The sequence below is a fragment of the Lontra canadensis genome, unplaced genomic scaffold, assembly GCF_010015895.1.
Source record: "Lontra canadensis isolate GAN:19392208 unplaced genomic scaffold, GSC_riverotter_1.0 scaffold66, whole genome shotgun sequence".
NCBI lineage: Eukaryota > Metazoa > Chordata > Mammalia > Carnivora > Mustelidae > Lontra > Lontra canadensis.
Window position 1 is genome coordinate 1378326 of NW_022631060.1, and position 15081 is coordinate 1393406.

Genomic DNA, 15081 nt, shown 5'->3' on the forward strand with positions numbered 1-15081 from the left:
TTTGGGTCATGTGTCCTCCTGAACCAAACAGACAAATAGGCCTCTGCTTTTTATTTAACCAGAGCCAACTAGAAAATTAGATATTAAACATCTCTGAAGATGTCAATGAAACAAAAGCAAATATTCCCCCACTTAAATAAATATGGAGACCTCACCATCCATTTGTGGCTGCCCTTTCTTTATCCATCTTCGTTCTTCCCCGACATGTAGTTCTTTCATCGCTGCTTCAGAAGTAACCAGGATAAGCTGGATATGGCCATGACATTTCAGTCACCATATTGTAATCATCCAGATAGATTTTACTTGAGTATTCACGACAGCTCTCTCTTCTCACAGGCTGCGCAAATCATGAACGGAGTGATTTACTATGCTTTGGGGTATCTCTGTTATGCATTATTCCTCCAAGAAGAGAAGAGAGAAAGTACTGGTTATATTCCTGTCATTGTTACACTAGTTCACATATTTTGGTCATCGCCATTTGTGAGTAAACCATGGTGCTATTGATTTTAATTTTTTTTTCTAACTTGTCCAGTAAATTACTCAAGAGATCAAGCAATGGGTAAAGACCTAGTGTCTGAGTCTATGGAGCTCATTTTGATATGGAAACAGCCTTCACAAAATGGTGGGTGGGGGTAGAGAATATATACTTAGGAAAAGTCTTTTTATGTTCATTGCATGCTTTGATGAGTTCCTTGAGAAGGTGAGGTGTGCATGGAGAAGTGATTTTGAGAGCATATGCTTGAAGAGCAGTAAAGACGGTGGCTATCTGGATAACTACAAGGCTTTCTCTTTTTCTTTCCTTCTTTCTTCTTTCTTCTTCCCTTTTTTCTTCCTTTCCTTCTTTCTTCCTTCCTTTCTTTCTTTCTTTTTCTTTTTTTCAGAGTGAAAATCAAAGGCTTGACTGAGCTTAATGTCTGGGGCTATAGTAATATTTTTAGAGCAGTTACATAATGAAAGAGAAAAGAAAAGACATGAGAGGGCAAACAGGAATTTGGAAAAATGAAACCAAGATTTCTGAAGTGGATATTTCAAGTAAGGATATTGTAATAATTCCATAGGCATAGTTGCAGAAGTGCCTAATAGGGACATACCCAATTATAAGACACTACACTCAGGGAAGCCCAAAGCCATGGCTTCCCACAAGTTATTATTTTCTCATAGTTACATCCAATCCAGAAGCAAATAGTCCATCAAAGGTCATTATATTCATAAGCAACATGACGTAGTAACATAACCGATATTCCAAGTGTCCAACTAAACAAAGCTAGAAAGTTAAGAAGAAAACCAAATGTCTCTTTGGGGGAGAAAGGGTTTTATTAGTTCCTTACCAACCCTTTTGCACTCCTCATCCAAAAACAGGGCTTCAGGGAAGAAAAAATTTAAATGTCATAACTTTTTGTGAAAGGGATCTGACACATAGTAGTAAGTATTCTGGATGGAAGACATTTCCTTAGTCTTTCCTACAGTGTGAGTCAGGTTGAGGGCATTTACCAACACTGAGAAATTTCTGGAAAAAATTGTATGTCATAAAGAGAAATGCTTTGAACTGAAAGAGTACAATGAATCATCTGTTATAAGGCACTGAGAAAGGATCCAAGTCCAAGATACAGAAAAGAAGCTAACAGCAGAAATTAGCCCCAAATAGTAATTATTCAGTTTCATACTAATGTGTATTGGGCACCTTCCAAAAGCGCTTTGGGTTTGTTGCCATAGCAACTCCATGATTGCTATTATTGATCCCCATTTTACAAATTAGGCATCTGAGACTTAGAAAATGTATGTAACTTCTACAAAGTGACCCAGACATGAAGTGTCCATGAAAGGGGCTATTTTCCTGGACTGCAAGATTCTCAGTCCCCTTCAGATGAGTTATCTTTTGTTAGTGCTATGGGCAGATGGAAGACAGGTATAAGGTATACCATTGGGGAAAATAATTAAATTCTTGAAATATCAGAAACAATGATTCTTTCCACTGTTGCCAGCTGGGGATGTTAGTGCTCAGGACAGGATGTTTGTGGAAGACAACCTTCATTCTTCAGCATTCTTCAAATGCTTTCCTATTGATGAAATTTTCTTTCTACAGCATTGGGGGGCGGGGAAGTTCCTGCAAGTGAGAGCTGCCCCACTGGCCAGTGGGGGTTACGTTCTAACAATTTACATCATGAGCATAATAAATGACAGTCCAAAGAAGTGATCTACCTACTGGTCATTCCTCATAAAGTCATTGTGAGGTGGTTAAGTCCCATTACCAGCACGAAGGCTCTTTAGTGACCAGAGAGGTTAAAAATGTCTTCTCATCTCTGTAATGCCGGTTAACAGAGAAACAGTGAATCCATTTTGTAGAGCGTCGGCTACTGGTCATCACAGAACTGAAGTAATTAAAACCTCTTTCTTCTGAGAATTCTGTGATACCTCAGATCCCAAGAATGTCATTGGCATTGCGAAAGTGCTTGTGTAGGGGACCATCAACAGGAGTGTGTGTTTACAAATGCCTGTTTCTTTCTCCAGTTCATCGCCTCGGGATCCACCAGCATACAGGCAGAGAAGTATCCCACAAAATACATGGTACGTTGAAATGCTTTGGAGCAATGCCAAAGATAAACAAACAAACAGAAAATCACCCAGCATAAACTGAAGAGAAGAAAATATTACTTCTGAGCCAGCTTTTGCAGGGGGGGAGGATAAAATTTTTCCAGGTGTTTGTATAGGAAAGAAGTCATTTAATTTTTACAGGGAGGCACTCTGATGTGTATTTTAAGAATGGGTGTTGCGGAGGGTGCCGTGTGAAGAACAAGGTTTCTCAGGTGTCAGGTGTGAGGATTTTCATGGAATAAATTATCTCTACAGTCCGATTCCTGCTAATGGAGAAGCTCTGAGTCCTTCAGGTGAAATGAAGTCACATCAAGATAAAACTATATATATTTTTGTTTTTTTTGCCTTATTGTTTTTTTTTTCCAAGAAAACTACTAAATTAAATAATTTTTAAAAAGTCAAAAAAAAATCTATATACTATATAAAAAAAATCTATAATCTATATACTCTCTGAAGGAGTATATATAACCAAACGAAACTGACCTGGGAGTCAGACCTGAACAGGGAGGAATGGCAGATGGGGCCAGTTTAGGATATCTACGTTTCGTTAGGGAAAAGGGCATAGGACAAAATAATGTGTGAAAAGAGAATTGTCTTTGGCAAACCCAGGGCTAGAGAATATCACCAGAATGCAGATCAGGCCTTACTAAAATAACATCCAACAGAGGAGGCACATTCCCCTTTAGAACTTCTCCCACTGTGGTTGGGATCACAGTTCTAGAGGTCCGTTGCCTGAATTCAAATTCTGACTACCCTACTACTGACCGCGTGAACTGGGGCAAGTTCCTTTCTGCTCTGTGTTTCATTTTCCGCCTCTGAAAAACATGGGGCTCCTCCAACCCCCCACCCCCCAACCTCGAAGGATTGTAGGGAGAATTAAAGGAGCCAATAAGCAGCAGCCCTGGCCACACAGTGAGTTCAGTAAGTGTTAGCTCCGCTCACCAAAACCTACCAAGGAGGACAAGGTACTTCAGGGGCTGGAGACAGAAGAAACTAAAGACATATTGTTCCATAATTTAGCGAAATGTCAGCCTACCTTCCCACCACCTTCCAAAGCAGCTTGGTGGCTATAACTATAGGCATCAAGTTTTTATACCTTTTTTTTTTTTGAATGTCTACCACTTTTAACATTGGTTTTTATCCTATGCTTTTTCTAAGCTTTTCAATGTATTTCCAGGGTGTACATGTGACCCAGATGTAACCTGGCATTACTTTTCCCACAGGGATGTAAGTACAAGTTGACCTCAAAGCCCGTGAAGTGCCCTTAGTTAGGATTTTGCAAATCCCTGGAACGAACACTCTCCTGCCTCGGTTTCTGTATTTGTGCATACTGACCCAATTTTGCTCCACAATATCAAAACAAACGACAAAAAAACAAAACAAACCAAAAACCAAGAACCAAAACCAAAAAAAAAAAAAAAGCATGTGTAAACAAAATTGGCCTCTTGCTTGGTTTTCACAAAAACTCACAGAAAGTTTTTTGGGTGTTTGTTCATTTGTTTCTTTTTACTTGAGGGTTAGTGGGATAAGATTATGACTCTATTTTCTAAGTTCTAGCCATGATCTGACTCCTGCTGTGACTCTTTACCCAACCTCTAGCCTTGCTCTGTTTTCTGCCCTCCCTGTCCCTTACCTCACTCCACCTCGAAAAAACAAAAATGAACTCCTCTTCCTGTCTCACATAGAGCACTTGACATCACTCCTCACAGAAACACAGACTTATCTACCTCAGGGATACTTGTCCAGGAATTTCCCAAGCTAACATGTCTCAACTTCACAAGGAGAAATCAAATTGTTATTTATCAAGTCATGAAAAAAATGTTTTGGAAAAACTTTTCTAGTGGCAACACCATATTCTGTCTACTTAGGTGACAAAACGCACCTAACACACCTGATACAAGGTGCTCAAATTCCAATAATTCAAAAGTATTTTCTGAGTTTCAGGCATGTTCTGGGTGTGTAGGGTGTATCGGTGAACACACAGACAAAGATTGATTACCTTCATGGAGCTGATATCCTAACAGGGGACTAAAGACAATAAGCATTACAAATAAGGAAATAATACGGTATGGTTCACAAGGTGAAAGCTAGCATGGGAAAAAAAGAAAAGGTGAAAGGGGCTCCACTGGGGGCTGTATAAGCAAGATTATCCAAGTTAAGTCTTATTAAGTAGGAGGCATTGGAGCAAAGGCTGAGGGAGAAAGTTAGCCATGCAGATAGCTGCTGGAACAGCATTCCCACCAAAGAGGGATCAGCCATCAGAAAAGCCAGAGTGAAAGTATGTCTGGCATGATCTGGTGTGGAAGCCAGTGAGGCTCAGCTGCGGAGCTCAGGATATGGAGCCCTGATCCTGTAGGCCTCTTAGACAGGCTTTCACCCTGAGGAGAACATGGAGAGACTGTGGTATTCTGAGGAGTGATGTGATGAGGGTGTGTCTTGAAAGAATCATTCACCAGGTTAGAGGTGGGGAGGAGATTTCCAGGGCTCTTTCAGTCAGCCAGGGAAAACGGGACAGTGGTTTGGACGGAGTAGACCAAGTGGAGGGGATGGTAGGGTTTGGCTACTGGAAGTGTTGGAAGGTGATGCCAACAGAAGTTCCTGATAGGTGTAGGGTGTGAGAGAAAAAGAGAGGAATCAGGAACTAAAGCAAAGCTTTCGTCTTGAGCAATTGGAAGGATAGAATTGGGAATCTTAGGTATGAAATAATATTTAACATGATGAGACTTGTTAAGGTCTCCAGTGGAGAGCCTAGCAAAGAAGAAAAGACTGAGCCCTAGGGCATTCCATCCTGAAGACTAAGAAGAGGAGAAAATGATATTTTTAGTAGAAAAGTTTCTATGTTTAATGTTACTTCTTAAAGAATATCAATGTTCCTTATATTTTATTCATGTGTATCCTTTTGATTTAAAGCAAAAAAAGAATGTGGGGTATATGTGTTCTGCATGAACATTTTTTTTAATTTTTTTTTAATGAAATGCTTTACATGGCCCCCTCATTCAGGTCCAGATATTTGAGTTCAACAATTTTTCATTTTCTAAAAACATACCTATTCATTTTCATATTAACCTGGAAAAGTCTGTAGTTGCTTGGGTAAATCATATACCACCTTCATCAATTTTGGCTTTTTTAAGTGTACAATTCAGTTTTTTTTAGTATATTCGCAGATATGTTCAACAATCACCACAGTCAACTTTAGAACATTTTCAATACCACAAAAAGTAATCATGCACCATTTAGCTACTGATTCCCATACCACAACCCCCCATTCTCCCCAGGCCAACCACTAGCTTATGTTCTGTCCCTGTAGATTTGCCTATTTCTGGACATTTTATTTAAAAAGCAATCATTAAAAAAAAGGCAATCATAGAATATGTAATTTTTATGAATGGCTTCTTTCACTTAGCCAAATGTTTGCAAGGTTCACCCATATTGTAGTGTATGATATCAGAACTTCATCCTTTCCATGGCTAAATAATATTGCATGGCACAGCTATGCTCTATTTTTTTATCCATTCATTGGTGATGAACATTTTGGTTGATTCCACCTTTAGCCATCATGAACAGTGCTGTTATAAACACTTGTATGCAACATTTTATTTGATATGTTTTTAATTCTTTGTACTGTATAAGTAGGAATGGAATTACAGGGCTGTTTGGAAACTCTGCACAATGGTAGAGGAAATGACAGATGATGTTTCCAAAAGGACTCCACCATTTTATATTCCCACCAACAATGTGTGAGGATTCCTACTTGTCCATATCCTTGTCAACACTTATTATTACCTGACCTCTGACACTAGCCATCCTAGTGGGTCTGAAGGCTACATGTCATGCATCTTTTCATATACTATCGGCCATTCGTATGTCTTCTTTGGAGGAATGTCTGTTCAAATCTTCTGCCCATCTTAAAATTAGTTATTAACCTTTTATTATCATTCAGTCATAAGAGTTTTTATGTAGTCTACATACAAGCCCTTATCAGATATATGATCTGCAAATGTATTTCCATTCTATAGACTGTATTTTCGCTTTCTGAATAGTCCTTTGAAGCACAGAAGCTTTAATTTTGTTGGTCTGAACTTCTCTATTTTTCTTTTGATGTTCTTGCTTTTGATGTCATGTTTAAGAATCCATTGAGGAAACCAAAGACATGAAGATTTATGCCTGTTTTCATATAGACATTTTATAGTTTTACCTCTTATATTTAGGTCTTTGGTCTATTTTGAGTTAATTTTTGTTGATGATGTAATGTAAAGGCCTTCTTTCATTTTTTGCATGTGAATATCCAGTTGTCCCAAAGTCATTTTTGAAAAGACTATTTCTCCCCCATTAAATTGTCTCGGTACACTTGCGAGTTTGTTTCTGGACTTTGAATTCTATTTCATGAGTAAATATGTCTATTCCTAACACAAGTACCACAAAGTTTGGATTACTTTGTAGTACATTTTGAAATCAGAAAGTGGGACATAGGGAGATGGAGAGGAGAAAGGAGTTGAGGGAAATTGGAAGGGGAGGTGAACCATGAGAGACTATGGACTCCGGAAAACAACCTTAGGGTTTTGAAGGGGTGAGGGGTGGGAGGTTGGGGGAGCCAGGTGGTGGGTATTAAGGAGGGCACGTATTGTGTGGAGCACTGGGTGTGGTGCAAAAACAATGAATTCTGTTACGCTGAAAAGAAATTTAAAAAAAAAAAAGAAAGTGGGAGTCCTTCGATTTTTGCTCTTCTTTTTCAAGATTTTCGTTTGCTGTTCTGTTCTCTTTCAATGCCTGTGAATTTTAGGATCAGCTTATCAATTTCTGTAAGGAAAAACAGCTGGGATTCTGATAGAGATCACACTGAATCTGGAAGTCAACTTGGGGAGTATTGATCTTAGCAGTATTAAATCTTCACATCCATATGAACATGGATATTTTTTCATTACTTTTTCACAAATTTTTTTAGTTTTCAGGGTATAAGTTTTGATCTTTATAAATTCAACTTATTCCTAAATAGTTTATTCTTTCTGATGCTATTATAGATGGAATTATTTTCTTAATTTTATTTTAAGATGGTTCATTTCCAGTGTAAGAAATACCATTGATTTTCATACATCAATCTTGTATCCTTTCATTTTGCTGAACTCATTTAGTAGTTCTAATAGTTTTCAGTGTTTTCCTTAGGATGTTCTGTAGAAATGAACATGTAATCTGTGAATAGATCCTTGACCAATCTGGATGACTTTTGTTTCTTTTTGGTCTTTTTTAATTTTTAAATTTTTTATTTCTTTTCAGTGTAACAGTATTCATTGTTTTGTTTTGTTTTGTTTTGTTTTGTTTTCAGCGTAACAGTATTCATTGTTTTTGCACCACACCCAGTGCTCCATGCAATCTGTGCCCTCTCCAATACCCACCACCTGGTTCCCCCAACCTCCCACCCCCTGCCGCTTCAAACCCCTCAGATTGGTTTTCAGAGTCCATAGTCTCTCATGGTTCACCTCCCCTTCCAATTTCCCCCAACTCCCTTCTCCTCTCCTTCTCCCCTTGTCCTCCATGCTATTTGTTATGCTCCACAAATAAGTGAAACCATATGATAATTGACTCTCTCTGCTTGAGACATAATCAACATAATCTCTTCCAGTCCCGTCCATGTTGCTACAAAAGTTGGGTATTCATCCTTTCTGGTGGAGGCATAATACTCCATAGTGTATATGGACCACATCTTCCTTATCCATTCGTCCGTTGAAGAACATCTTGGTTCTTTCCACAGTTTGGCGACTGTGGCCGTTGCTGCTATAAACATTGGGGTACAGATGGCCCTTCTTTTCACTACATCTGTATCTTTGGGGTAAATACCCAGTAGTGCAATTGCAGGGTCATAGGGAAGCTCTATTTTTAATTTCTTGAGGAATCTCCACAGTTCTCCAAAGTGGCTGCACCAACTTGCATTCCCACCAACAGTGTAAGAGGGTTCCCCTTTCTCCACATCCCCTCCAATACATGTTGTTTCCTGTCTTGCTAATTTTGGCCATTCTAAGTGGTGTAAGGTGATATCTCAATGTGGTTTTAATTTGAATCTCCCTGATGGCTAGTGATGATGAACATTTTTTCATATGTCTGATAGCCATTTGTATGTCTTCATTGGAGAAGTGAGTATTCATTGTTTTTGCACCACACCCAGTGCTCCATGCAATCCGTGGCCTCTCCAATACCCACCACCTGGTTCCCCCAACCTCCCACCCTCCACCCCTTCAAAACCCTCAGGTGGTTTTTCAGAGTCCATAGTCTCTCATGGTTCACCTCCCCTTCCAATTTCTCTCAAGTCCCTTCTCCTCTCCATCTCCCCTTGTCCTCCATGCTATTTGTTATGCTCCACAAATAAGTGAAACCATATGATAATTGACTCTCTCTGCTTGACTTATTTCTTTTTATTGCCTAACTTCCCTGACTAGAACCATTAGTACATTGTTGAGTCGAAGTTGTGAGAGCAAACGTTCTTATCTTTTTCTGATCTCAGGAGGAAAGCTTCCAGCGGTATGCAGTAAATAAGCAAACCAATAAGTATGTTCGTTATGGGTGTTTCTTAGATACCCTTCCCAGGTTGAGGAAGATGCCGCCTAGTTCAGTTTCTTGAGTGTTTTAAACATGAAAATGTCTAGGATATTTGTCAAACGCTTTTTCTGCATCTATTGAGATGATCATGCAGTTGCTTTTTATTGTATTGTGGTGTATTACAGTCATTGATTTTTGGAAATTTTTGCCTTCCATTGGAGAAATAAATCTCATTTGGCTATGATGTATGATGCTTTTTATGCATTGCTGGATTAAGTTTGTTAGCATCTTGTTGAAGGATTTTGCATCCATGTTCAAAGAGATATTAGTATACAATTTTGTTGTTGTTGTTGTGATGTCTTGGTCTGCTTATGGTATCAGGGTAATACTGGCCTCTTACAATGAGTGAGGAAGTGCCCCTTTTATTCTACTTTTGGAAGACCTTGTAAAGAATTGATATTAATTCTTCTTTAGATATTTTGTAGAAGAGACCATTGAAGTCATTTAGAACTGGGCTTTTTTTAAAAATTGTATTTATTTATTTGAGAGAAAGGGGGAGCACGAGTGGAAGCAGAGGGAGAAGTAGACTCTCCACTGAGCAGGGAGCCTGATGCTGGGGCTCCATCCCAGGACACTGAGATCATGACCTGAGCTGAAGGCAGACACTTAGCTGACTGAGCTGCCCAGGTGCCACTGGAACTGGGCTTTTTCTTCACAGAAAGTTGTTTTTTTTCTTTTTAAGATTTTATTTATTTATTTGACAGAGAGAGATCACAAGTAGGCAGAGAGGCAGGCAGAGAGAGAGGGGGAAGCAGGCTGTCCGCCGAGCAAAGAGCCCGATGTGGGGCTCGATCCCAGAATCCAGAGATCATGACCTGAGCCGAAAGCAGAGGCCCAACCCACTGAGCCACCCAGGTGCCCCCAGAAAGTTTTTTATTATTATTCCAGATCTCTTGGTTTGTTACGGATCTATTCAGATTTTCCATTTCCTCTTGAGTCAGTTGTAGTGGTTTACCTGTTGCTTAAGAATTTGTCCATTTCATGTGGGTTATCTAACTGTTGCCATTAAATTGTCCCTAGTCAGGCAGACCTTCCTTTACTTGTTTAATCATTTACTTTAGATATATGTTTTTGTAATGACTACTTTGAAATCTTTGTCTAATAAAGATTGCATCTGGCCACTCTCACAGTTTCTGTTACCTGCTTTATTTTTCTGGTGTATGGGTCAAAGTGCTTAGTTGTATACCCACTTCTGTTTCTTTGTCTCGTAAATTTTTTGTTGTTGGAAACTAGGCATTTTAGATAATATATTGTAGCAACTCTGGGCCCTCATTCTCCACCCTACAGCTTGTTTCTCAACTCTGGGCACTCATTCTCCACCCTACAGCTTGTTTTTTATTTTTTTTAAAGATTTTATTTATTTATTTGAGAAAGAGGGAGAGGGAATTGGAGCAGGGGCTGGAGTGGGGGGGCAGAGGGAGAAGCAGGTTCCTGGCTGAGCAGGGAGCCCAATGCAAGTCTTAATCCCAGGTCCCTGGGATAATGACCTGAGCCGAAGGTCAACACTTAACGGCTTAACTGACTGAGCTGCTCAGGTGTCCCTAGGATTTGTTACTGTTATAGATTTTTTTTTTTAAGGCTAGCTGAAATAATTTAGTGGAGTCTATTTTTCCCCTTCACTGTCAAATTGCTTCTCAGGGGTGGGTGCAGCTTTAGGTATACCTGCAGTCCCCCTCGGATGCCTGTTTTTCCCCCAGACAAAATCTCTGAGCCAAAGCTCTGGTGCTAGGATGGGGGTGGGCACAGGTACAATGGAGTGCTTCTTTCTGGGTGACACCCCTACTTTAATAACCGAGGGCTTACAGCTGCCCCAGGTCTCTGTTTGCCTCTCATGCTGTGGAACTCCTACCCCTTAAACAAGGGCAAGGGTGATCATGGTCTAGTACTCTCACTGGCACTGCAACCAAGATCGGCCCTCATCCCACAAGTAGGAGCTAGGCAAAAGAAGGGTCCTCACTGCAACTTGGCATCAGTTGCAAGGAGCTGGAAGCAAGATTAGAAATGCTCACTAGATGACCTGCTCCTCCAAGGGCGAGAACACTAGCCAGCTCTCTGAGTGGGATCTGGTGGGAAAGGACCCTGCAGTAACCCAGAATGGTCTTGCTCACTGGGAAGGGGGAAAGTGGGCATGGCTCTTGGTTTGGATACCACAGACCCCTATGGTTTTGATGGAGCTTTAGTAAATTTTCTTGAATAGGTGTTTCTTCATTTGTCATAGGCCATTAGGACTATTTCCAGAAATTTTAAATGTCAGGGTGTTTTGTTTTTTGGTTTTTGGGTTTTTTTTAAGTAATTTTCACAAGTTTGGTTGAGGAGTTGATCCATGGAGTTCCTCGCCCTGTCATGACAAAGGCAGAATGCATCAAAAATAATGATGTTGTAGATTTAACTCAAACGCTTGACTCATATTTGGAATATAAGAAAGAGCGCAGAGGATCATAGGGGAACGGAGGGAAAACTGAATGGGAAATCATCAGAGAGGGAGACAAACCATGAGAGACTCTTAACTATAGGAATTAAACTGAAGGTTGCTGGAGGGGAGGTAGGTGGAGAGGGTGGGGTAATTGGTGATGGGCATCAAGGAGGCCACGTGATATGATGAGCTCTGTTATATACAACTGATGAATTATTGAGCTCTATATCTGAAACAAATGATGTAATACTATATGTTGGTTACTTGAATTTAAATTTTTTTTAAAAAGGAAAAAATGCTTGATTATTATTTTTTTGGAACATAAATGTCTTTCTCTAGGTGATCCTGGTTCATAAGCCTCTCTGACCTCATAAATGGTCATAGGGAAAGTGTGCAGAGACATTGTAAGTGTGGCTTTGTACTAAGGAGGGGTCCTTCTAGCCTAAACATTCAGCGATATTGTTCTGCACTTCAAAAAGATAAAATTGGAATTCTTAGCACAGCATACTAGAGTCCTCATAATCCATCCTCTGCCCACTCCTCCAACCACACTATATCCAACTCCCCTTCATGCCCTGCGTTCCAGCCACACGGAAAACTTCATTTTCCTGAAGACCTGCTTTCCCATATTTCTGAAGTTTTGCATACACTGTTCTTTCTTCCATGATACATTTTTTCAATTTTGTTCACCACTGTGAATGGAATCTGGCTATATCAAGGAAAGACAGGATCTACTAGAAAGAAGCGAGGTTCGTAGCATCTAGGAGGTGAAGGACCAAGCTTGGAAAATACACAGGATCTGAGAAAGTTCAGAGGCCAGAAACAGAAAGTCCAAAGTACCACAGCTATTTCTTTCAGCAAAGACAGTCTGGCCAGGTTGTTACCTTCACTAGACATCATATTTTCTGTCTAGCATCCAAAGGTCCCACTGCCCCCTCTGCATCACATCCCACCCGCCAGTTCTAGGAATGAATTCCAGTCTGTTTTTCTTCTTTAAGTTACTTGCTCAAGATTCACAACCCTTAGGAGTAACATTTCACTGGCAATGTCCTGACTATGCCTCCTATGGATTGAAGAAAGGGAGGTAGGTTCTTCCTCTTCTGGCCGTTGTAGTAAAGTCTGATAAACTTCTTTTATAAAGACCAAACCTTGATGTAATGAGCTCTGGGCATCACACACAAATAATGAATCATTGAACACTACATCGAAAACTAACAATGTACTATATGTTGGCCAATTGAATTTAAATAAATAAAAACTAAACCAGTGAGGAGAGTACCTGGAATGAAAGGAGGCTGCCTGCTAGACAATCAAAAATGAATTTGCCCACTTAAGTTCTTTCTTTGGTTGACCGGCATCAAATCACCTCCTTCCTCCCATTATTTAAAAAAAAAAAAAATCCTCTTTTAAACATAACTATGCTCTGACACATGCATACAAAACCCATGGAGCCCCTTTCAAAAGAGCAGAATTTCTCTTCACAAGTCATGCAAGTTCCACAGTGCCATTCTGAAGAGAGCGGATGCTATTTTGAAGGCAGTTGGGAACTATGGAAAGGTATTTGGTAGTAAGGTGACCTTATTGGGGTAGGAATGACACTGGCAAATCCTGGACCTGAGGCTAATACATAGCATGACATTTATGAAATTTTATTGAATGAAACTGTCATCTTGTCTCCTCCATTTGATTGTGAGATGCTTGAGTAGAAGCCTGGGTTTACCCCTAGCACAACATTTAGCACGTTGCAGGCACTGTTTATTTGTTTATTTATTTGTTGAATAAACTAAAAAAAAAGGGTTTTTTCCTGTTGGGTTCCAGACAAATTTGAGACAGAGTCCTGATATCAACCACAGTAAGATTCCAGAGAATCAGATAAAAAATTTCCAACTTGAATGCTCTAGAGCAGACAACAGACTGATTGCTTCATCAAAACCTGTTCATACTGCCCATGACCAGTATTCTTTCTTTTACAGCTTATTTATAGCCTTGTTATGAACATCTTAAGTGTCTGCTTTTCTATACTTGGTATAATAATGCTAAGTATTGCCTGTTTCACATATCATGCAGACACCAACGAATATGTTTGGACACATGTAAGTACCAAGTTTAGTAACAACAGGATCCAAGTTTTAGATATAAATGAAAAAACTATGGTAAGTGATGTATGTTGCAGTGGGCAAGGTATGGAAAAGGCAGCCAAATTTGACAATTATCTTTGGTATGGAAATATACAAACAAACTGTGTCTCCTCCAAATTTTTACCATGGGAATATTAAAAAATCACTTTTAGTCCAGCTAAAGAAACACTAGAAGCCTGAGAGAGAGATCAGAACTATCATTATGTGAAGATAAAGTGATAGGATACCTAGAAAACTCCAAAGACTCAGCTAAAAAACCACTGCAACAAAACAGTTTAGGAAAGTAACTGGGTAAAGAAAAATGTAGACAATTAATACATTTTTTTTTTTTTTAGGGAGAGTGGGGTAGAGAGAGAATCTTAAGCAGACTCCATGCCCAGTGCAGGGCCCAAAGTGGGGCTTGATCTCACAACTCTGAGATCATAACCTGAGCTGAAATCAAGAGTTAGATGCTTAACAAACTGAGCCATCCAGGCTTCTAATACATTTTCGTTGTACTAGAAATCACCACTTTAGATGATAAAGTAGGAAAAACAATAAATGCCTAATCAAAATAATAGCAAAGCTATAAAAACATAATGAGGACTGTAAAAAGAACTGAATACTGTTGAGAAACTACATTCTTGAATGCAAATTCATATCATAAAATGGCAAGATTCTGTAAATTAATACATAAATGTGATGCAATTCCACTTAGAATCCCAACACAGGGATTCTGGGTGGCTCAGTTGTTAAGCGTCTGCCTTTGGCTCAGGTCATGATCCCAGGGTCCTGGGTTCGAGCCCCACATCAGGCTCTCTGCTCAGTGGCAGCCTGTTTGTCCCTCTCTCACTCCCCCTGCTTGTGTTCCCTCTCTCACTGTGTCTCTCCCTGTCAAATACATAAATAAAATCTTTAAAAATAATAGAATCCCAACAAAGGTTTGGGAGGGAATGCAATAAAACTATTGTAAAATGTGTATGGATGGGGAAAAGATTGTGGGAAACATGCCAAGAAAGTCTGGAAGCCACACAATGGTTGGGGAGGGACAAACAACTTGCTCAACCAGATATGAAAATATGTGATTAAGCCATTATAAGAAAAATGGTATAGGATGTGAGGGTGATCTAGCTGCGACATCTGTCACCCTATTGATCGCCAGGGTTGATTCGGCTGATCTGGCTGGCTAGGCGGGTGTCCCCTTCCTCCCTCACCGCTCCATGTGCGTCCCTCCCGAAGCTGAGTGCTCGGTTGAAGAGGATGACCTTCCCCAATAGAGGAGAGGACCGTTCTTCCGTCAAGGGTATACGAGTAGCTGCGCTCCCCTGCTAGAACCTCCAAACAAGCTCTCAAGAAAAATGGTATAATATT

At 39.9% G+C, this 15081-nt stretch overlaps 1 protein-coding gene across 2 annotated transcripts in view; it reads left to right on the forward strand.

Annotated features, from left to right (window-relative positions):
- LOC116880194 (membrane-spanning 4-domains subfamily A member 12-like) overlaps window positions 1-15081 on the forward strand; it is a 47672-nt gene that overhangs the window by 12814 nt on the left and 19777 nt on the right. The window contains exons 3-5 of one of the 2 annotated variants that reach the window (XM_032879056.1): window positions 337-480; window positions 2509-2565; window positions 13567-13686. In XM_032879056.1, coding sequence (XP_032734947.1) covers window positions 337-480; window positions 2509-2565; window positions 13567-13686 — 321 coding nt within the window. The remainder of the gene's footprint in view (window positions 1-336; window positions 481-2508; window positions 2566-13566; window positions 13687-15081) is intronic. The other variant, XM_032879057.1, reaches the window with a different exon arrangement.